The 23,077-nt window shown below is 41.7% G+C and overlaps 1 protein-coding gene across 3 annotated transcripts in view; it reads left to right on the forward strand.

Moving 5' to 3' along the window:
- RCAN3 (RCAN family member 3) overlaps positions 1-13,030 on the forward strand; it is a 36,344-nt gene extending 23,314 nt beyond the window's left edge. For 2 of the 3 annotated variants that reach the window (XM_059135681.1, XM_059135679.1), the window contains 3 exons: positions 4,195-4,368; positions 5,565-5,736; positions 7,007-13,030. In XM_059135681.1, coding sequence (XP_058991664.1) covers positions 4,195-4,368; positions 5,565-5,736; positions 7,007-7,191 — 531 coding nt within the window. In that variant the 3' untranslated portion in view covers positions 7,192-13,030. Of the gene's footprint in view, positions 1-3,989; positions 4,118-4,194; positions 4,369-5,564; positions 5,737-7,006 lie in introns of those variants that run through there. The other variant, XM_059135682.1, reaches the window with a different exon arrangement.
- The last annotated feature ends 10,047 nt before the right edge of the window (positions 13,031-23,077 follow it).

Consider the following 23,077-nt stretch of genomic DNA (forward strand, 5'->3'; position numbering starts at 1 on the left):
ATGTTGGGCACACCTCTTCTGGAAAGGCACAGTCACACTTCTGCATCTTTTTCAACTGGCCATGGAAGAAAAAAGAAGTTCCTAGAGCCAGGATGATTACTGATGACTAAGGATGTGTTGTCCCAAGTGAAGATGAAAAGAGTAGGCTTGCTGTGCTCCCAGCTGGGTTGGGGGACTGACCCTGGTGGGCAAGGCTCTGGCCCCGACAGGCTGCGTCCAACAGTGGTGATGGTCCAGGGGCCACCTCCACGGCTGGCCACAGGTCACTCCAGCAGCTACCTCCTCCCATGCCCCTCCTCGTGTCACTCTTTTTCTTCGTATTCTTTTTTTTCATTTGGTGATACTTGGCTGCAGTAAATGTACAGGTCTTAAGTGTGCAACTTAGTGAGTTTTGACAGTCTCTGCCTCTGTAGTCGACACTCCCATTAAGAATATTTCTGCCCCCACCCTAGTCCCAGTTTGTAGTTTGTTACCATCAAAAACGATTTATCGTTGGTTTGACTACTTTTCTTCTACATGGTAAATAGGGGATATCATAGATTGGGGGAAAAAAGAGACCTCTAAGAACTTGTGTTCCAATAAGGCAGAGTATGCATCTATAAACATATGAACCACTAAAACCTAGATGTCAATAGCAAACAGTCTTCCATATTTCCTTAAATTTTAATTCAGTTTCATGCCTCTTTCTGATCTGGAACGGTGTTGAAAGCAACATGAATACTATGGGCAAACAGTTGAAGAAGGTTTTCACATTTACTCTGTGTTCTGCTCCCCTCTGGCACTTCTGAATTTAGGGCCCAGAACTATTACAGGTGCTCAAATGATCAGAGTTTTAAATCTCCCACACCCAGGAGTTTGGGAGCTTTCTTTCCTGGTAGTCAGCAGTGATACGGAGGAGAACCAAAGGCACTTGCCTTCCCCAGGTGGAAATGGAGGCCTTGTCTCTGACATCCACAAACCTGCTGGAGGGACGGAATTTTCTATTTCAGATTTACAGACAGACATAGAACATGAAAAATCTTTTGCCGTAGGACTCCAGAGATAATTTCACAGCTGAATGGGTTGAAACATTGCTGCTTCTCAACAGTGAAATTGTTCTTAACGTGCAGACGTGGTGGGCCCCTCAGGCTCTTATGTCCAAGGCAAAGGGGTGCAACAAAATTATTTTCATAATTAATTCCTCAGTGAAATTGATTTAAAAAAAAAAAAAGAAAAGAAAAGCCTCGCCTTCGCTGCTTTGGGATGGGGAAGAGAAGATCGGGCAGTGGTGTTTCCAGAAAGGTCGAGAAATACACACCTAGCTGCAACCCTCATCTCCCCGAAACCAACCTTCCCATAAAACCTTTTCTACTTTTCTCACCTCATGATTTTAGTTGGCTTGTTACCCAGCTGCAAAGTACTTTTCTGGAATTCCCAAGAAAGCTATCGGCTACATGTTGTCTTTACATATTTTAGATGTAAGGTATTTGTAGTGTTTTTTACTGGTAATTGCATGGGTGATTTCAGCATAGAAGGAAGCTTCTGATCTATATTTGGTGGAAAACTTCTATAACAGGAAAAGCCCTAGGGATTGATTTTTAGGCAGTATTAACTGTCTTATTCCTATAGATGTACTGCCTGAAGGGATACTAAGAGACCACTGGAGAAAGAGAGTGGTCCGTGGCCATTGGGATTTTCTGGGATCTTCCTTTTGTCAGAAGCAAATGTGCAAGCCTCACCCTTTAACAGGACGGTGTTCATTTTTAATACTCAAGAAATCAGAAACATATAAAAGTGCATTATTTCTAAAACAATTCTAAGGAGAAAAGTAATACTTTTGTTTCTGAATGAATTACGTTTCTCGCCAGTTAGTTTCAGTGCATGTGGGCAGATCATGACCTCCCTGCAGTTGTCCGAACCCCTTTTGTGTCCACATCTGGTTGTCGGGGGCACCCCCTCAGGAGTCCACCTGTTGATACCTGTGGGTTCACAGGAGGGCAGAGCTACCAGCCAAAGGCTCACGTTTTCCTCACACAGAAACAGTGATCATTTTGCCTCCACATTAATTCTGTCTGTGCTCTACTGTAGCTCACAATGAGAAGTCACACATTTCTCAAACCATTTTGTGCTCCATGAAAATGGGAAAGAAAGAGAAGGATCTGACAAAACTTAGAAGATGCTTACTAGGGGCGCCTGGGTGGCTCAGTGGGTTAAAGCCTCTGCCTTCGGCTCAGGTCATGATCCCAGGGTCCTGGGATCGAGCCCCACATCGGGCTCTCTGCTCCGCAGGGAGCCTGCTTCCTCCTCTCTCTCTGCCTGCCTCTCTGCCTACTTGTGATCTCTCTCAAGTAAATAAATAAAATCTTTAAAAAAAAAAAAAAGAAGAAGAAGATGCTTACTAATTGGCTTTTGCATGGCTTTGTTTTTTTATAATGCTGAATCCATTCACAGATACTAGAATTCAGAAGAGAGGGACCCATAGAACCTATGGCTGTCACCTGCCTGTTAACGTTCAGTGACAGGCAGGTGTATTTCTGGAGTGAGAAAAAAAAATGTTATGAAAGGAAGTAGGATGTAATTAGCAAGTAGCTGTTTCATTTGCGAGATCATGTGTTATTGTGACTACAAAAAATTCATTGTTGGGGTGCCTGGGTGGCTCAGTGGGTTAAAGCCTCTGCCTTCGGCTCAGGTCATGATCCCAGGGTCCTGGGATTGAGCCCTGCATTGGACTCTCTGCTCAGCAGGGAGCCTGCTTCTCCCTCTCTCTCTGCCTGCTTCTCTGCCTACTTGTGATCTCTCTCTGTCAAATTAATAAATAAAATCTTTTAAAAAAAAATTCATTGTTGGGGCACCTGGGTGGCTCAGTGGGTTAAGCCTCTGCCTTTGACTCAGGTCATGATCTCAGGGTCCTGAGATCGAGCCCCACCTCAGGCTCTCTGCTCGGCGGGGAGCCTGCCTCCTCCTCTCTCTCTCTCTGCCTGCCTCTCTGCCTACTTGTGATCTCTGTCAAATAAATAAAATCTTTTAAAAAAATTCATTGTTGTGGGAATTAGGAATAAATACATGGTCCTTTACCCTCAGCAAGGGCAACTAATGTACAGAATGACAGAATACTAACATAAACCATGCTTAATTCGTTCTTCCCTACTTTCCATTTCCTCTGCCTTCAGTACTGATATTTTTCTTTTCTTTTTTCTTTTTTTCCTCTCTTCTCTTTTCTTTTCCCTCCCTCTTCCCTTCTTTCTTTCTGCCTCCCTTCCTTCCTTTTCCTTCCTTTTCCTCCTTCCTTCCTTCCTTCCTTTTAAGTAGGCTTGTACTCATAACACAGGGCTTGAACTCATGACCCTGAAACCATGACCTGAGGTAGGTCAAGAGTCGGATCCTTAGCCTACTGCACCCAGGTGCCCCTCAGGGTTGACATTTCTTAACCATCTCCTGTGGGAATTTTTATACTCACTTAATATTCAAAATGTTAGCATCTGCCAAGAATTAAATGAAACGCAGTTTCACAAAGTCTCAATTCTAATTTTTTTTTAAGAGTGACAAAGCCAACCATCTTTGAAATGGATGCCGAGGAAACTGAAATATACCTAGAAGTGTTAATAATTATTAGGATTTAATACATTTACCTGTGCACATTTATTTTTAAGAACTGAAGTGCCACGTCAAAGTCCTTACTATATCTCTAATATGTATTTGTCCATATTACTTTAATACATAGAGATAATAAATAAAAACAGACTTGATCTGTTCACCTTCCTTTGAAGCAGCTTGTGATACGTTGGAAGCCCAGCACTTAATGTAAATGTCTGACATGCAGTCAGCTGCTTAATATGTATTTTTTTAAATGAATGAGCAAAAATAATATAATTTTTAAGCAGATGATGTTTTCTGAATTATAAGGGTTATCTGAACATTAGAAGAATACATATTTGATCACAAATCTTTTTATATTTTGTCAAACAGGAGAAATGTTGCAAAGCAGTAGGAAAATATTCAAATTGAGAAACGTTAACAAATTATTTTTACCTCAGTATCAACAAATAGTTGAAGGATCTTCGCAGAAACCAAAAACAAAGCTAATTGACAGATTCCTTTATTATGTTACCATGGGCAAGCCTAAAGAGTGTTTCTCAAGGTACTGAGAATTTTCTTAAGTCTGTTTTGTTACGTTTCGTTTTCTAAACTGTTCATTTATTAAACCTTAATTTTTAGGAGAGATTTGAAGCACTTTTCACTATCTATGACGACCAGGTGACATTTCAGTTGTTTAAGAGCTTTCGGAGAGTCAGAATAAATTTCAGCAAACCGGAAGCAGCAGCAAGAGCGCGAATAGAACTCAACGAAACAGACTTCAACGGGAAGAAGCTGAAGCTGTATTTTGCACAGGTGCCTCACCATGCGGTTCTCTCAACCTCTTTTCTCCATCCCGAATGACTCTCCATCCTCCATTTTCTTGATGAGTATATCAGAAGTCTTTGAAATAAACAATCCCAGTCAGCAAGGGATGTAAAAACATATAACATATTTTCTTTATTTTACGGATATATAAATATTAAGGATATTTGCCTTTCTGACTTTGTTGTGCTTATGCTAAACGTTAAAGGAATTCATCTTTCTGGCAGCTTTTCTGCAGTGGGGTTCTGTAAGGGTGAAGCCCTAACTCCTCAAGACAGGGTAACTGGGGGAGGGGCATTAGGAGGGCACCTGACCTGATGAGCTCTGGGTATTACACGCAACGAATGCATCATTCAACACTACATCAAAAACTCATCCTGTACTATGTGTTGGCTAATTAAATTTGAATTAAAAAAAAAAAAAAAGATTAGTGAGCTGACTTCCCTCCTGTGCGTCTAGAAGGGCATTTGGGATGTGACAGCTTTGGGAGAATTGAGAAAATAGTTGCTGAAGTTGGGGTCGCCCCCACTGAAAACAGCTGCCAGCCTGGGGCTGACCAGGGACCCAGCACCGCGGAAAGGCTGGCCCTTTGCAGTTGCAGAAGAGCCTGCGGGTTTCCGCCAATCCGCTCTGCTTACTATCTGGATCCTGCTGGGTCGCTCTGGTAAACCAGTTTCTCCTCCAAAGAATTGATGACCTAGAGGCATTCGACCTTGACTCATTTATTAAGTGCGGTATTTTATTTTCAACCAAGTATTTGGGCTTAGCTTTCAAATTTGAAAAAGGAGGTTTGTCCGTTTCTCATGCTCCAAATGAAAATATAAATGTAAGTTGTCAGGATGTTTCTTGTTAGAGCTGCTTGAGAGGGAGACAGTAAAACCTAATTTGTTTTAAAACTGGAATTCAGAAAATAGGTAAGTAAAGTTGGGATTCAGGTTTAGTACCATTCAGTGTTTGTTCATCTCCTTACGAGTTCAGGTTCTCACTGGGCTGGGGTTTACTGACCCCCGGGGGCTCGGGCGCTGCACTGGGTGGTCGGCCACACAGACCCAGCTCCGGCCGCCCAGAGATGCAGGCTGCCAGGGAAAATGCTTTCATTTTCTCCAAAGAGGTCACAGTTAGCCTCACAATGAAAATGAAGAAACAGCCCAGTCACGCGCTGATTTTGAGACTCTCCTTGCCCGCAGGTCCAGATGTCCGGCGAAACTCGGCACAAGTCCTATTTACTGCCGCCGCAGCCCATCAAACAGTTCCTCATCTCCCCGCCCGCCTCCCCGCCTGTGGGGTGGAAGCAGGGGGAGGACGCCACGCCTGTTATAAACTATGACTTACTCTGTGCAGTTTCCAAACTGGGACCAGGTAATAAACTCTTACCTTCCCTATTTTTACCCTCCCAAAACACTTTTGTATTAAAGACCACACTCGGCGATTGGCATTCTAGCCAACCAATGGCAGCATGATCAGAGTGGAGGATAAAGTCCCACAAACCTGGGTTCCAACTCTAGTGTTGGAACTTTGTGATTTTTTTTAAGTCCTCTCTACACCCAGTGTAGTGATCGAACCCACAACCCAGAGACCAAGAGTCGCTAACTTTGTGATCTTGAGCAAGTTACTTAGCTTCAGGTTCTGAGCCCGTTTTCTCATAAAATACCTATCATAGAGGCGCCTGGGTGGCTCAGTGGATTAAGCCTCTGCCTTCAGCTCAGGTCATGATCCCAGGGTCCTGGGATCGAGCCCCCGCATCGGGCTTTCTACTCAGCAGGGAGCCTGCTTCCCTTCCTCTCTCTTTGCCTGCCTCTCTGCCTACTTGTGATCTCTGTCTGTCAAATAAATAAATAGGATTTTTTTTAAAAATCTAAATAAATAAATAAAATACCAGTCATAATAGCTACTTTCAGTGTGGTTAATAAGACTTAAATGTGATACTCAATAAACATAACCACAGTTTAAGCCGCTATACATCCTTCTAGGACACAGCCTAGTGAGTGTTAGTGACCTTCTCCCACCTCCCGTCAACGTACCAGACACACTTCTCCACTGAATACTCATTTCAAGGAACCGGTGGCAATACTATATTACTCCTTCCCTATCCTTCTCTTAGAGTTCTTGTTCATTTCTTCTTTTTCTTCTCCTTGATTTCTCTCATCCCTTTAATATAATGTACGAACTCAGTACCGGGCTGATTCAGACTAGTTGTCCACCTACAGTAACATTATGTCTCTTAGAAGGGGATACAAGAGGCATTTTGAGGGCAGGGGAGGTGGCTTGGTGTTTGCGTACAGGTCAGAGCAATGTCATGGATGTGTGCGGTCCTGCAACCACAAGATGGCTGCCTGGAACCTACAGGTGTCTCCCAAGGGAAAACTTAGTTCTGGAGTTGAGCGGGTTCACTCACACCGTCCGTAGAACAGTAATTAGCATTTCCATTTTACCTCCGGACATGTCAGTCCTTCGCACCAGCTCATTTCTTCAAAGGGCAAAACTGTGTAAGAACCTTGCAGAATCAGATCTCTAAGGCCAAAGCAAAGTGCTCTGACATAGGATTTAAAAGCCAATCAGCAGCAATTAGAATACAAGTAGAACAAAGTTTTGAGACACCAACCCCTCTTTCTGCCGCTTACCTCCCCAGGAGAGAAATACGAGCTCCACGCAGGAACGGAGTCCACGCCAAGCGTGGTGGTTCACGTCTGCGAAAGTGAAACTGAAGAGGAAGAAGAAACAAAAAACCCCAAACAGAAAATTACCCAGACGAGGCGCCCCGAACCTCCAGCCGCAGCACTGAGTGAGCCCCAGACCTTCGATGGGGCGCTGTGAGGGGTCTGGCTGGGGTGCACACCGCTGCCCCCCGGGGCCCGCCCTGGAGGTCCGTGTCCTCCCTGGCACAGCGCTGCTCAGCCTGTGTGGAGGGGAGGCTGGGTGTCGCCACTGTCCCCTGCCGGCTGCAGACACGGCCTAGAGAGTAGCAGATGACTTTACCTGTCACACCTTTTCACAGAGATTCTGAACAGCACTTTAAAGGAAAGGATTAGCCCTCAACATGTTGCAACTTTGACCATTTTTTAAGCAGTAGGAAGTGTGTCTAATTCCTGGCTTTCTCCAGCAATGTTCATTTCCCTGATTCCATATACCACGGGGTCCCCAAAAACTAAAGCTGTAGTCTCCGAGTGCCATTTTCATGACCTCAAAAAACAATCTCACAACCTTCAAAATCTAATATGGGCATTCAGTAATGGTATGATAGCTCCCAGCGACTCTATCTGTTGATCAAATGTGGTTATTCAACATACATGAAATTTTTGATGCACGAGAAGAGATCTGAAATCTAGACTAATTCATAGGGAGTCGTTTTTCTCGCGTTGTTTTTTTCTTTAGCTTTGGGGAGAAAATGCCAAATTCTCTTTGACCGTTGGACCCAAGTGGCACAAATCTGTGTGCAGGTGACTCTCTTCCCTGTTACTCTTGCTTGAAAGAGGAAAGTGCTGTACAGACCACTGTCCCTGATGTGTCGTCCCTCCCAGAGAACTGCCACTTTGGAAGCTGGACAGGCCACCCGTAAGTCTGACTGATGATAACCCCTGGGGCCACCACGATCTGCCGTCTGTGACCGTGTGCTAGCCCATGGCATCCCAACTGTCCTCAGCCACCAGTTGAGTTTTTTAATGTTATACATTTTGTGTGTGTCATTCAGAGATGGTAAATTGGAAAATGTAATAAATAAGATTCTCTGAAGACCATTTTTTAATTGTCGATTGAAACATTTTCCAGTTTGCTCTGAAAAAGAAAGGCACACATACTCTTTTTCTATGAATCCGGGAAAGATGTGGGAAATCGAGATCATTCCATTCATCAGACCTTGTTTTTGGTGCAATACTTTACCCTGGCTGACAGTTGGCCTTTTCCCTAAAACAGAACTGTTCCTCACTTGTGTTTTAGGAGTGGATGGTTGAGGCTCCTGAAGCAGAAACAAGCATCTTTTCCTTTCTGTGGTCTGTTCAGACTTGGCAGTCCCTTTGTAGAAAAGTCTCATAGTGAAGAAAACTTGGTTTTGGTCGGAGGGCTCTGCTGATCTGTGATTGCTGTGCTGTCTTCTCTGTATGTCACATGTCTGGAGCTCCCCAAGATGTGTGTGGAGGGGCTGTACATAGGAGTTTGGACTCATAAAGCAAACTACCCAGAAGGAAAAATGCAGAAATTCAATTCACGCCATGGTGTCCGTCCCATTTTTGGTAGCATGTTTCGTGGTTTTCAGGTTCTTATTATGGTAGAATGTATTTCTGAGGACTTAAACCATATTGCCCAAAAAAACTTTTCTATTTTTCCTTGCCCTCAAATAATCTGAGATGATAAGCTCTCCTATTTATATGTGTCTACCCCCACTCAGCCTCTGAGTGGGGGTATAAATCAACTGTATAAATACAGTTGAAATATGATTCCATAAGCAGTGTATTAAATTCAGATCATCATTTGGCAGCTTAACTGACAGCCACTTAATAAATTTACTTTGCACTCTAAATTCACCCCTTTGCTAGTGTTTGATCTTATCTGGTTGCACTAACTAGATAAGAAAATATATATCATTTGATACTATATTTGATATCATTTGATATATATCAAAATGTATATCATTTGCAGAATGGACCCTGTAAATCAGGAAATGTATGTATTTTCAACAGTTGAGGATTTAAAATTTTCCTTTTAGGTACTATTTATTAACTATAATTTTCTAAGTGATCAAAATCCATGATGTCTTATTATTAGATTGGCGTTCATGGTCTTCCTTCCAATTAAAGAATAGTTTGTCCCGACCTTACATAACCTGTTTTTAAAGTCAAGCAGTGCAGATTACCTGGATTTTTCTTTTTCTCTGTATTTTTTTAAAGATTTTATTTATTTATTTGACAGAGATCACAAGTAGGCAGAGAGGCAGGCAGTGAGAGAGGGGGAAGCAGGCTCCCCGCTGAGCAGAGAGCCAGACACAGGGCTCAATCCCAGGACCCTGGCTGGGATCATGACCTGAACTGAAGGCAGAGCCTTAACCCACTGAGCCACACAGGTGCCTCTCTCTGTATTTTTTTTTTTTTACAGTATTAAATAAGTTGAAGAAAAACTTAAACCAAAATAAATATATATTAAATACAAAATCTATATTATTTAATATATACATATATTAAACTTTACTGAGTGGAGAACATTAATATTTTCATTCTTTCTAGTATACTATTTCCGTAAGGTGAACTCAAATAAAAGGAAAAGTACTAAATGCCCATTAACTTTTTAATATGGTGAAATCAACCAGGATCTCAGCAAGTATTACATAGGGACTCTGTCCTTTCTTAGCTACTTTCTATCCAGCTCATGTAACCATCTTATAAGAGGTGAGTCTTGTGTGCTTTTTTAAAGTTCCTTAAATAAGTTTAGCTATGTTTTTCTTTTTGGAAATTGAGTTATTACTCAGACTTAACCCTGATAGTATAGTAGCCGTGTTCTCCTCAGAAATCATAACTTCATCTTGGGAATCAAATTCCTTAGAGCAGTGTGAGGAAAGAAGATGATGTTTTGTGTTAGGGAAAAAGCATACATGAAGAGTAAGAAAATCCTAGCACTTAAAATAGGCCCATTTATAAAGTGTGCTTGTGTGAGCATCAACTAGTTGAAGATACTAAGAATCACTAAAAACAGTTCCCTTGAAGCCTTGGGGAGCTGAATGTCAGGAGGAAAGCAAACTCATCTTCCTACATTTTGCTTCTACACACTTATACACTCAACCTAGCCACAGAATTGAGAGCCCAGAAGTTTTACGTTCCCCATAAAGGTTTAAACAGAGCATGGTGTGTTTGAATCAGAGCTGCCAGGAGGCAGGGCAGGAGCAGCACCGTCCTTCTAGAAAACAGCCCTTTTGTTTCCCACTCACAGCAACTCCATCTCTTCAAAATATTGTGATAGATCCCTGGGTCCCAGGATCAAGTCCCGTGTCAGGCTCCCTGCTCAGCGGGGGGTTCTGCTGCTCACTCCACCTGCCACTCCCCCACTTGTGCTAGCTCTCTCTGTCAAGTAAATAAATAAATCTTAAAAAAATGTTTAAAAAATCTTTTAAAATCTTTAAAAAAAAAAAAGTGAAGAGTTTAGATTTCCTCAGAATCTCAGTCATGGTGCTGAAGGTGATGTAGTCTACTCCTTCTACATCCATCTACACAGATGACAAAATGAAGATGAGGCGTCTTACTTCGAAGGCCACGGGGACTGGGTTGGCATTCCAGCTCCTGCGCTAGGCTTTTTTTCTCCTTTCTTTTTGCACCGGCCTCTCAGAAGCTATGAATCTCTGTCATAAGAAAATAGACAAGACAAGCCCCTGGGTGGCTCAGTGGATTGAGCCTCTGCCTTCGGCTCAGGTCATGGTCTCAGGGTCCTGGGATTGAGATCCGCATCGGGCTCTCTGCTCAGCAGGGAGCCTGCTTCCTCCTCTCTCTCTGCCTGCCTCTCTGCCTACTTGTGATCTCTGTCTGTCAAATAAGTTAAAAAAAAATTAAAAAGAAAATAGACAAATAAATAAGAAGAAGAAGAAAAGAAAATAGACGAAAAAGGGGGAAAGAATTCTATTTCCCCTGGAGGGATACAGTGAAGAAGAGAAAGCTGATGACTGCAGTGACTTAGCAGTCTCTTGAATGAAATTAATGTTCCATGTTCTGTGTTTTTGTTATCATTGTACTGTTGGGATTGGAATCTACTTAAATAATGTTATTTTGGTAGCCAGCAATCGTGTTTATGGGGCTTTCCTAGAGTTTAGTAGTAGTGAGATTAAATTACAAGTAGTCAGACCCGAGATGTGAGTCTAATAGAGCAAGGAGCCTGAGATTGGGGCTCCTGGGTGGCTCAGTGGGTTAAAGCCTCTGCCTTCGGCTCAGGTCATGATCCCGGGGTCATGGGATCGAGCCCCGCATCGGGCTCTCTGCTCGGCAGGAAGCCTCCTTCCCTTCCTCTCTCTTTGCCTGCCTCTCTGCCTACTTGTGATCTCTGTCTGGCAAATAAATAAATAAAATCTTTTTTAAAAAATTAAAAAAAAAAAAAAAAAGGAGCCTGAGATCCCCTAGGATTTGGAAATCGTTTGCAGTGGAATGACCCCGGCACTCCGCTTGTAAAACAGAGCTCTGGGAAAGATTGAAGATGGACCTGTGCTTCGTGTTTCTATATAGACTCTTATCCAGACCATAGCTTTATTCTAAAGAGGGAGATCTCAGACATAATTAAGCAGTGGAAAATTTTTGAAATTCTTTGGTGCATCAAAGTTCCCCGTGTGCTGGTGTCTCTCTTTTCTCTGGAGTCATAGACTTTCACACCTATCGCGTGGGTGAACTTGGTCAGCCTTCCTTTGCCCACTCACTGTGCTCCTTGTCCACACACTGGCCTTTATGTCCTCCTGCACAAAAGCCAACAAATTACTTACAAATGTGACAATATAAAGGAACAACAGATGAGAGAATTAGTTGCCTCCTCGTTGAGGAGGGAACTCACTTTTTAAAACGTTAAATAAACTTAGAGAATACGTTTATGAGTTTATGAACCTTGTTCAACAGTTTAATAAATACCCATTTGTTTTATAACCTCCCCTCGGGGTGGGTTCACGGGAATATCTTCCCTGGAATGCCGTTGTTGTCCCTCCCCCAGGAGTCAGGGGAAATGTTAATAACTTGAAGAGTGTTGTTATTAATACCGAACACACAAGCGGCAAAGCAACAGAAGGTGACAACTACTAGGTTTTACTGACCAAAAAGATGATAAACATGGTCCTGTTCCAAATAGAAGTTTCCAGCCAAGGTTAAGAAGAACTAACCTTGGGGCGAATCAAAGTGTCTCCATCCATTGAAACAAAAGCACAAGGAACTTTTACTAAATTAGGCGTGTGTGATCTATCTTGTGACCTGTGTTTTCCTTTCGAAGCAAAACAGTGTCCTGCAGGCATCCCTGCGTAGCTTTGACTGAATGTTCGTTCTTGTTATCCGGAAGATCTCGATCTATGCAGAGAAATTGTGTTTTTCCATATCGTTTCCCATGCAGTCCCCAGTCTTCCTAACTCCGACTGGGGACTGAGGAGAGAGACCGAGGCAGCTAATTCTGTTGCTGCCATCCTCTGCCTGCTGCTTCTCCCCTGAGGTGGGGACCCCAGAGAGAAGCCGTCTCCATTTCTGCTGTATCGTGCATGTCCTCCAACTTGAAGGAAAGTTTTTCACTCGTTCCCCTTCTCTCTTCATTGAAGCCAGGAGGTGAATTTATTATTTTATCTGAACATGTTTGTGATCTTGTGTTATATTCTGGGGGAACATTGCTTTTCTGGTACTATAAATTGTAGTGAATATTCACTGTACTTCAAAAACCTGGATAGTAATTTATATATATATATATATATATATATATATATATATGTATTCCGTGTTTTAGTGTGCCTGATGTAACAATCCATAGTTTGTAGTAGGTCGTTATTTGTCGACTTTGGCTCTCCTGTATTTTTAGGACATTTAAATGTTCCTCGTCCTTGCAAAGCAATGAAAGCAGAATGTAATTTTTTTTTTTTTTTTTTTTGGAATCCTTGTGATTACTTGTAACAAGTTTTGTTTTTAAAGCTAATAAAAATAAAATTAGGGTTTTTTTTTTTTTAAAAAAATCAGTCCGCTGAATTGAGTTCTTTGTAGTATTTTCAATAAATATCATTTACATTCAGGTAACAGCCCCAAAAAAAGACAGAAAAGGGAAATAATGATGTTTGTTCCTTTAACTGGATTCCAGGTGGGTGGGTGTTCTTAGGGACCTGCACTGGTGCCAAAGGTGGCGACTCCCTGCCAGCTCAGGAAACAACCACCATGGTTTGGATTCTTTAGCAAGAAAAGTTTTTATCCCAGTTTATCCTCGGTAAAAAATGATTCATTCCAGGTAAAGGCTTATATTCTCTCGGTTTAAAAAAAAACTCCAAATCCGAGTATTGAAGCTAAAAATGACTGAAAGGTTATCTAGTGCAGTGATTTTTTTTTTTAACATATACTTATGTTTATGCCATAGAACTCTATTTGTTGTTCAAATGAAATCTTACATAAAGTTTGACATACTTTACCAACAAAAAGGTAAGCACCTGCTCCCTTTGAAGAGGGTGAGGGAGACGTGGGGACCCAGAGGGTACCTCCCAACACGCCCCCCCCGCCCCACCGTGAGAACTCAACAGCGTAGTCCCAAACACCCGTCTATCCTGGGGCCTCCCCACAGGCACTTTTACAAGTAAATGTCCTAGGAGGCATTGCCAAATTCACACATCTGGATGGTAGCTAACCGGGGACTAGAAACATAGTTTTCTGCCTCCATCCCAGGTGGACCCTGCTCCACTACTTAATTAAACTGAAATCTTTCATTTTTCAGGAGAAACGTATTGGGATTCAAAGGTTCTCAGAATTGTCAGTCTTTTCTTTGTTTCAGCTGCACTGAGATGGAGTAACCTCCGGGGAAATTTCTCCTTTAACAAGATGCTTTTCCAAGCTGTGTTCCTTGGCGCTGCCTCCAGGGGGAGCTGGACTCCAGGTCACAGGGGCCTTGCACCTGGCTTCAAGCCCTCCTGCACCATTCTCATGCCCAATGGGTCTTGGCATAAAGTTGCGCTTGAGCTGAGGATTCCTGGGTTGAAACAGGAAGTTGTGGAACCGCCGCTCATAACCTGAGGATAAAATGATTTTTTGAATGCAGAATAGAAAAATGCAAGAATAAAGATTTAAGTAATTTGCTTCATTAAAATAGCCCGACTTAAAAGTTAAATGCCCACAGTGTATGTGTCAGAGTCCAGTTATCATGAAGACACATGCTAAACTAGAAAGCAGGACTGAGCCGAAATTCCCTCTGCCTTCTCTGAACACATCACGGTATAGTTCGAATCTAGAAGGAGAAAGGATTAAAATTCTTACACACACAGGCAATATCTCAAATCTTGCCAAACATCCCCCAGTCTTTGGAGACATAGAAGGTGTACATATAAGTAATTTGCGGAGTAGGTATTTAGATAATAATGTTATTTGGGAAAAGCTTGTGGTTGAAATGTTTGGAAAAGTTGAACGGTTTCTGTGTTCCTCGGACCTTTTTAATTTGTGCATTCTGTGTCTCCAGTAGAATATAGTTTTTATCAAATCCAATTAGCTATGGAGCCCTTTTGCCGAGAAGCATTTCATTGTACTGCTGCTCGATGAACATTTACAGAAACATTCTAAAATCTTGGGGCCTGACTGAAGGATAGGTCTGTGAATTAAAATTTCTTTATTCATTTTTCTAAGCAAGAGAACTATGAGATGGGCATCAGAAGGAGCCTTCCTGATTTAATAAATGGGAAAACCAAGTTGTTAAAATTATTAGAATCTATAAAAGCTCAGCAAAGTTGTCAAATACAGGAATAACTTAGAAAAATCAGTAACATTTCCTTATACCATGAATGACCAAAATATAAGCAGCAATAAGATAACATTCGTAATTAGAACAAAACATCAGCATAAACAAACTTTCAAACTATAATACGGACTTGGATAATTTAAGTACATGCTTTTAGGAATGTCAAATTTTTTTCCCAAATTATAAATGCACTGGAATCTCTGTCAATTTTCCAGCTATATTTTTTACACAATGCTCATTAAACTTATTCTAATACTTGGATGGAAGAATAAAGAAACAAGAAGTCAAGAAAACCTTAAAAAGAAAAAAGATGGAGGACTTGTCCTGCCAAGTCCTAAAACAACCTACAAACTCACATGAGTTTAATCAAGAAAAGTCAAATAATTTTTTTTTAAAAGAGTAGAGACCACCCACGTCTATACCAGGGAATTAAATGTACAATAAAGAGCCATCGTAAATAAACAGAGAAAGGCTACACTGCCTAGTCAATGGTGTTGGGAAAATGGGCTTAGTATATGTATGTCAATAAAACTGGGCTCCCCATCAAACACTCCATACAGAGCTGGACTCCAAGATGGGTTAAAGACTGAAATACAGGGGTGCATGGGTGACTCAGTGGGTTAAGCCTCTGCCTTCAGCTCAGGTCACAATCTCAGCATCCTGGGATCAAGCTCTGCATCTGTTTCCCTGCACAGCGAGGAGCTGCTTCCCTCTCTCCCTCTCTCCCTCTCTGCCTGCCTCTGCCTACTTGTGATCTCTGTCTGTCAAATAAAGAAAAATCTTTTTAAAGGTGGTGGGGGGGCTCCTGGGTGGCTCAGTGGTTTAAAGCCTCTGCCTTTGGCTCCGGTCATGATCCCAGGGTCTTGGGATCAAGCCCCACGTCAGGCTTTCTGCGCCATGGAGATCCTGCTTCCCCCTCCCCTCTCTGCCTGCCTCTCTGCCTGCTTGTGATCTCTATCTGTCAAATAAATAAATTTTTTTAAAAAAGTCGAATACAAAATGTAAAACTACAGAGTTAAAAAATGGTTTGAAGGAGAATATCTTTGTGACCTAGAGGAAGGGAGAGACTTGACAAAACTTTAAAAAGCATAAGCTATATGGTCATAATTTGATTATATCAAAATGAACAATTTAGAGTCCATGAAGAATACCACAGACAAATGTTGACAGATAACAGGGAGAAGATATTTGCAATCTTAATATGGGATAAATAACCATAATATACAAGAGAGTTGGGCAAATCCAAAGGGAAAGCAGCCCAATAGGAAAATGGCTTAAGGCTATGAGCCGCAATTGACAGAAAAGTAAAGTGAGCCTTGGAGAGACATTCAAACCCAGTAATCCAATTAGTGTGATTAATGCAACAAGATGCCACTTTATACCTATTAGAGCCTCAAAAATGTAAAAAGCGAATAATGCCCAGTATAGACAAAGGGTAGGAGTATAGGACACCTGATGTAACACAAGCGAGAGTGTAGACTGGTTTAGTTACTCTCTGGCAGTAAACCGTATCAGTAAGAAGAGATCTCTAACTGAACAACTCTGCTCCTGGAATGAATGAATGAACACACACACACACACACACACACACACACACACACACACATTTATTTATGTATTTATTTACGTATATATATTTATATCCCAGGAATATCCCAAACGCATTCTCAGGTCCATCAGGAGACACAATGAGAATGTCTATTTCATCATTATTTACGGAAGCAAGCTGGTGTCCCCTCCTGGGAAACTGAACTATGGAGAACAATACCACGGAGTCGCCATATACCCAGCTACATGGATGGATCTTAAAAATAGACCCGAGGGACAAAAGTAATCAGTGAGATGTGTGTGAGATATGTGTAACACTTGTGTTACATAAAATACAGAGTAGTGCATGGTACAAGAATACATGGTAAAAAGATATACATTAAACACACATGAGCACATATGAGAGGCATCTCATATGCATCAGTGATGATAATGTGCTCTGAACTGAGAAGTCTGATTTACTATTAGACTTTCTATAATCTTTCTCTGGTCATTAAAAAACTATTAATACCTCCTTCTCTTTCCTCCCTGGAGTCTACATTAGTTTAAAATTGTGTGTTATTTTTCTCTCTTACTGCTTTAGAAGAAAATATTTTGCTGTGATTTATTTAGGTGAAATCTGGATTTTATTGGTGAGTTTATGCCTTTTTGGATAAATATTTCAGAAAAACACCACGTACCACCAGTTCTGTTGGTAGGTGCATATACATAAGTTCTTTCTCCGTCTAAGTTATGTAGATTCTTTATGAAATACACTCCCATGTGGAGGGGGAAAATGTACCTATCATCACTCTTCTCTGAGCTACAAATAAGCACTGCATGTGGTTCGACTCTACAGTCATTTCCTTTTGCTTTGAAGAAGTAATCAAGTTCATCCTTGGCCTGGTACTGTCTTCCTTCGATGTGTTTTTCAAATAATTGAGATCTCTAGTGGAAAATTATATAATCGTCTGTCCTAGGAGATTTTACCAGGCCTCTTGGCCCCAAAAGAGGTAATCAGACCAAAAATGATTTCTTGGAAGTTGCCTGAATGAATCCTGTGAATAGAAGACCTTTCAGGGACCAATTTACTCATTTTCTATTAATTCCTTGATAACTTTGGTCACTTCCCAGACTATCATTAGAAATTTCTGGCAACTGTTGGAAAGTCTGGAAGGGAGATTTCTTCTCCTTTGCAAATGAGAAGCAGCCCCTGGGCGTTGGTTTAGCAGTTCCACCTTCTCCCAGTGTCAAAGATATTGGCTGCTTTTTGTTCTGGGATTTACTTATCAGGCACCTAGAAGATTAGGTGGAAATGACCCAGTCACCCAAGGGTGTTGAAGGTCACAGAACTGTAGTTGGAGACCGCTCCCAGGATGGGCGGATTACAGGGTTGTGTACACGAGCCTCTTTTCCTTCCCTCTATCCCACTCTACAGGGTGAACTCAATTTGTCACAGAGCAGAAAGAACCCTGTCTGTGGCAGTTTGCAAGGTTCAAGTCATATTCTCCACTTCTGTAGCATTTAAAGATTTTTTTTTTTTTTTTTTTGACAGAGATCACAGGTAGGCAGAGAGGCAAAGAGAGAGAGAGGAGGAAGCAGGTTCCAGCAGAGCCCAATGCAGGGCTCGATCCCAGGACCCTGGGTTCATAACCTGAGCTGAAGGCAGAGGCTTTAACCCACTGAGCCACGCAGGCGCTCTCCACTTCTGTAGCATTTAACAACTCACCAGGCTCACTGACTCTGTTAAGGTGAAAGGCCGGGACTGGGGGGATCGAGTCAAGTTTGGGCATCTTGATGCTGACCGGCCACGTTTGCCAAGGCGTCCTTACTTCTTCTGTCATTATTTTTTTTCTTCTTCTTCCTTCTTCTTTCTTCTTCTCCTTCTCCTTCTTCTTCTTCTTCTTTTTTAATTTTTTCCCCCTAGTTTTATTGAGAAATAATTGACGTGGGTCATTTTTTTCTTAACAGTTAACCTGTGAGGCAGGTCCTGTCCTCGGCTGGTCCCAGGAAAACCACATCTGTACCAAGTCAGCCTCCAATGAAAATTCTTCTGGCCAGATTGGTTCGTATTTTTTACTTCTTGACAACACTTTTCTTTGCTCTATAGCCAAAATATAATCAGGAAATATGTAATGATGAAATACCTTGCTTTCCCTGAAGCAAGACTCAAATCGGGGAGACTGTCTTTTAACCTGTTCTGATTCCATAAATCCCTGCATTTCCCATGATTGCTCCAGGGGAAAAAAAACACATTTGTACTTTGGTCCTGGTTATGGGTAACTTAAGATAATCTTGTTTTGCTTATAGGTCAGGCCCTTCTACAGGATGGCAAACCTTTTAAAAAAAACTTTTTTTTAAGAAATTAGGATTCTAATAATAAAGAGAAAAACATGAAAAGGACAATAAAGCTAGCTTTAGATTATAAAATATGTATCATAGTATTTCATTTATTTAAAAAAAAAGCCGGGGTGCCTGGGTGGCTCAGTGGGTTAAGCTGCTGCCTTGGGCTCAGGTCATGATCTCAGGGTCCTGGGATCCAGTCCCGCATCGGGCTCTCTGCTCAGCAGGGAGCCTGCTTCCCTCTCTCTCTCTGCCTGCTTCTCCGACTACTTGTGATTTCTCTCTGTCAAATAAATAAATAAAAATCTTTACCAAAAAAAAAGCCATATTTACACAGGAAGGTTTGGAAGGCTAGACACTGAAATTTTTTTTAATTAATTAATTTATTTTTAGAGGGCATGCGAGGGAGCTGGTGGAGGGGATGGCCAGAGGGAAAGAGAATCTCAAGCAGACTCCACTCTGAGCCTGGAGCCCCACTCAGGGCTCGATCTCAGAACCCTGAGATCATCGCCCGAGCCAAAACCAAGAGTCAGATGCTTTGACTGCACCTCCCATGTGCCCCCCATTGAAATATTTTTAATAGTTCTGTCTGAATAAGGGAATTATGGATAGTCTTTATCTTCTTTTGATTTAGATCTGTTTTTTAGGGTGGACAAGTAGGTAATAAGATTTTTTAAAGGCATTAATGGGGAAGCAGGAAGTAGTAAGGGGATATATGGAAACTATACTTCCTGCTCTTTTTTTCTGTAAACCTAAAACTGCTCTAAAAAGCAAAGTCTGGGGGCGCCTAGGTGGCTTAGTGGGTTAAGTCTCTGCCTTTGGCTCAGGTCATGATCCCAAGACCCTGGGATGGAGCCCTACATCAGGCTCTCTGCTTGGCGGGTGGCCTGCTTCCGCCTCTCTCTCTGCCTGCCTCTCTGCACACTTGTGATCTCTGTCTGTCAAGTAAATAAAAATCTTTTTTTAAAAAAAAGCACAAACTCTGTTATTTTTTCAAAGGTTGTTCAGATAACAACCTCATGACCTACCAACTTCAAAGCTTAGTGCTAAATTTGATGTGTTAGTTTTAGTAAAGGAACCTAGGAAAGGGAAAGTAACAGTTTTCTTCTGTTTAGGGTGTTTTAACAAAATACTATAGACTGGGTGTTTATCAGCAGCAGACATTGACTTGTCATGGTTCTGGAGACCAGAAGTCCAAGATCAAGTTCCCAGCACTACTGGTGTCTGGTGAGGACTAGCTTCCTAGTTCAGGACAGTCGGCCAGCTTTCTGCTGTCTCCTCACATGGGGAAGAGCCCCATGAGGGTTCTTCTACGAAGACACTAATCCCATTCTTGAGTCCCTTACCCTTGTGACCTAATCACCCCAAAGACCCCACCTCCTAGTACCATCATGTTGGGCATTAGGATTTCAACAGATGAATTGGGGTTGGGGGGGGGGGTTGTCGCAAATATTCATTCTATAGAAGTAACTAATTCTCGGAGTGATGGTAAAATATCTATCTATAGGTCAGGTTTCCCCCACAGAATACATGCTCAAGGGCAGAGTGGATGTCTTCGTCATCTATTGAGAAGACTCACAGTAGATGCTTGTTGTATAACTGAATGAATGGATGAGCGCCAAGACCAGAGTAAAGCCTTTTACTCAAAGACACTCGACCACATGCATCCTCCCTCTTCTCCCTTATGTTTCCTTACAAGTTGTGTGACTTTTCCTAACAAATAAAAGAATAAGTGTTTAAAATCATTGCAAGGAAAAATAAATACATAAAGTCATTCCAAGAATAGGAGAACAAGTTGGGGGGGGGATAAACATAAAGAAAAAGGTACATATGTAGTCTTTTAAAACCAAAATACAAAAATTTGCTTTTGAAGTTAATGATATAAATATATGAAATTACAGATTTTTCAACTCTTGTTGAAAAAACGTAACTGTAAGGAAGGAATTAAGTCACATGCCTTATGCTCTGACTCTAAGCTGAAGTTGGGAATAAAAAGAAAATAATCGAATTTAAAAATGGGCAGAGGAGATGCTGATGGTTTCCTAGGGTGAACAGAACAAATCACCACCAACTAGACGGCTTATAGCAATAAAAATACATTCTTCCACACTTGTGGAGGACAGAAATCTGAAATCAAGGTGTCAGTGGGGTTGGTTCCTCTTTGGGGCTCTGAGGGAGAACCTGTTCCATGCTCCTCTTCCAGCTTTTGGGGGTTGCTGGCCATCCTTGGCACTCCTTGGCTTGTAGAACATCATTGCAATCTCTCTCGCTCTGTGTGTGTGTGTGTGTGTGTGTGTGTGTGTGTGTAGCATTGTCTCTGTGTGTGTCTGTGTCCAATTTCCCTCCTCTTAAAAAGACACAGTCAGATTGGATTCAGGGTCCCCTCCTAATCCAGTATGACCTCTCATTAATTACATCTGCGAAGACCCTATTTCACATATAGGCCATCTACACAGGTTCCAAGTGGACATGAATTTGGCGTGGGGGGAGGGGACATTATTCAACCCGTCAAAGAGCTGAATAGACATTTCTCCAAAAAAGATAAACAAACAGCCTATGGATGTGTGAAAAGACGTTCGCCATCATCAGTCATCAAGGAAAGGTAAATCACAACCCCAGTGAGGTACCCTTCCATACCCACTCAAATGGCTAAAATAAAAAAGATAATGATCATTGATGAACTACTGGTATGAATGCAGAATGGCACAGCTGCTTTGGAAAACAGTGGGCAATTCCTCAAGAAGTTACATATAGAGTTATCACATGCATTGGAAACATAAGCTCACACAAACACTTTTACATGACGTTCATGGCAGCATTATAGATAATAACCAAAAAGTGGGAACATCCATCCATCAGTGAATGAATAAATATAATGTGGTATATCCATACCATGGAGTATGAAGAATGAAGAATCCATGGATGCACCTTGAGAATGCGCTAAGTGAGAAGCCAGACACAAAAGGCCACGTGTTGTGTGATCCTATTTATAAGAAATATCCAGAATAGGCAAGCCTGTAGCACAGAAAGTAGAATAGTGGTTGTCAAAGGCTGGGGGGAAGGGTGGGGAGGGGGGGATAGTGACCTCTTATGGGTACAGGGGATTTTTTTAGAAGTGATTAAAAAAGTTCTGGAATTTGATACTGACGGTGGTCTTGCAATCCTGCGAATAAAAATTTACACTGGGAAGAAAGAATGGAAGGATAAAGTATGAGAGTAAAATTTTCTAAAGTCAGAAAATCTAAAGAAAAGTAAGTTGTGGTGTTATTTTCTTCTCTGGATCTTTAAGTATTTAAATAAATGCAATACCAGGAAACCATAAAAGAAAGTGGCTTACCTTATCAAAAATTTATGGGAGTTGGGGCGCCTGGGTGGCTCAGTGGGTTAAAGCCTCTGCCTTCAGCTCAGGTCATGATCTCAGGGTCCTGGGATCGGGTCCTGCGTCGGGCTCTCTGCTCAGCGGGGAGCCTGCTTCCCCTTCTTTCTCTGCCTACTTGTGATCTCTTGCTGTCAAAATAAATAAAATATTTAAAAAATTTACAGGAGTAATAAAATAATGTAGATTCTTTATGGATTTTGATTGTATGGCATGTGTCTCTGAGTGTGACAGAGAAGACTCTGTTGCTGGAGTTGTTGGTCACTCAGCATCAAGATTATAAAATTCTGTGGAGATCAGTGTCTACACCCCCAGTGATTTGGGTATATTTGTAAGACACACTTAAAATTTACTCCTCATATCTCACCTTAAATCAAAGTTGGATGGTGAAAAATGAAGACCAAATTTTTAGGGAATTATGTGTGGTGCTATAGAAGACATGGAGATGAACAGGTCACAAGAAGCCTTTTTCTGGTTCAAACCCTACCATAGTGCTGACCCACAGTGGATATGCCTGAAACCCCTGGGAGCAGACTATCTGGGGGACCTTGGGCAAATGATATGTCCTGTCCAGTTTCTTAATCTGTAAATTGCAGTAAATACTAGTATCTACCTTATAGAATTATCTAGACAATTAAGTTAACTTATGCACATCATGCACACCACCCAAACATGACCTAAAACTTCAATTTTTATTATTTGCCCCTTTCTGGTGATCCAAGACACCATGACCAAAGGCTGTGTTTCATCAATTCATTCATGACTATTTCCTGGTTCAGTGGGGTGACCTTGACATCAACAGAAGTTTTCCAAAGCACCCAAGTGATTCTAAGGGACGGCCAGGCCTGAGACCCCTGGGCAAGAGGATGTTCACATTCCCTTCCAGCCCCAGTCCATGATTCAACCCTAGACTTGGGATTTGGACCCCTGGGTCACCACATTCTTTGGCCCTTAGAATCTCTATAAATGCTTTCATGTAATAAAATGTCTATTTGCAGTATTGTAATTACTCCTTAAAGTTGCATAGTCCACTACTGTTTGATG

This window comes from Mustela lutreola, chromosome 10 (assembly GCF_030435805.1).
Source record: "Mustela lutreola isolate mMusLut2 chromosome 10, mMusLut2.pri, whole genome shotgun sequence".
Taxonomy (NCBI): Eukaryota; Metazoa; Chordata; class Mammalia; order Carnivora; family Mustelidae; genus Mustela; species Mustela lutreola.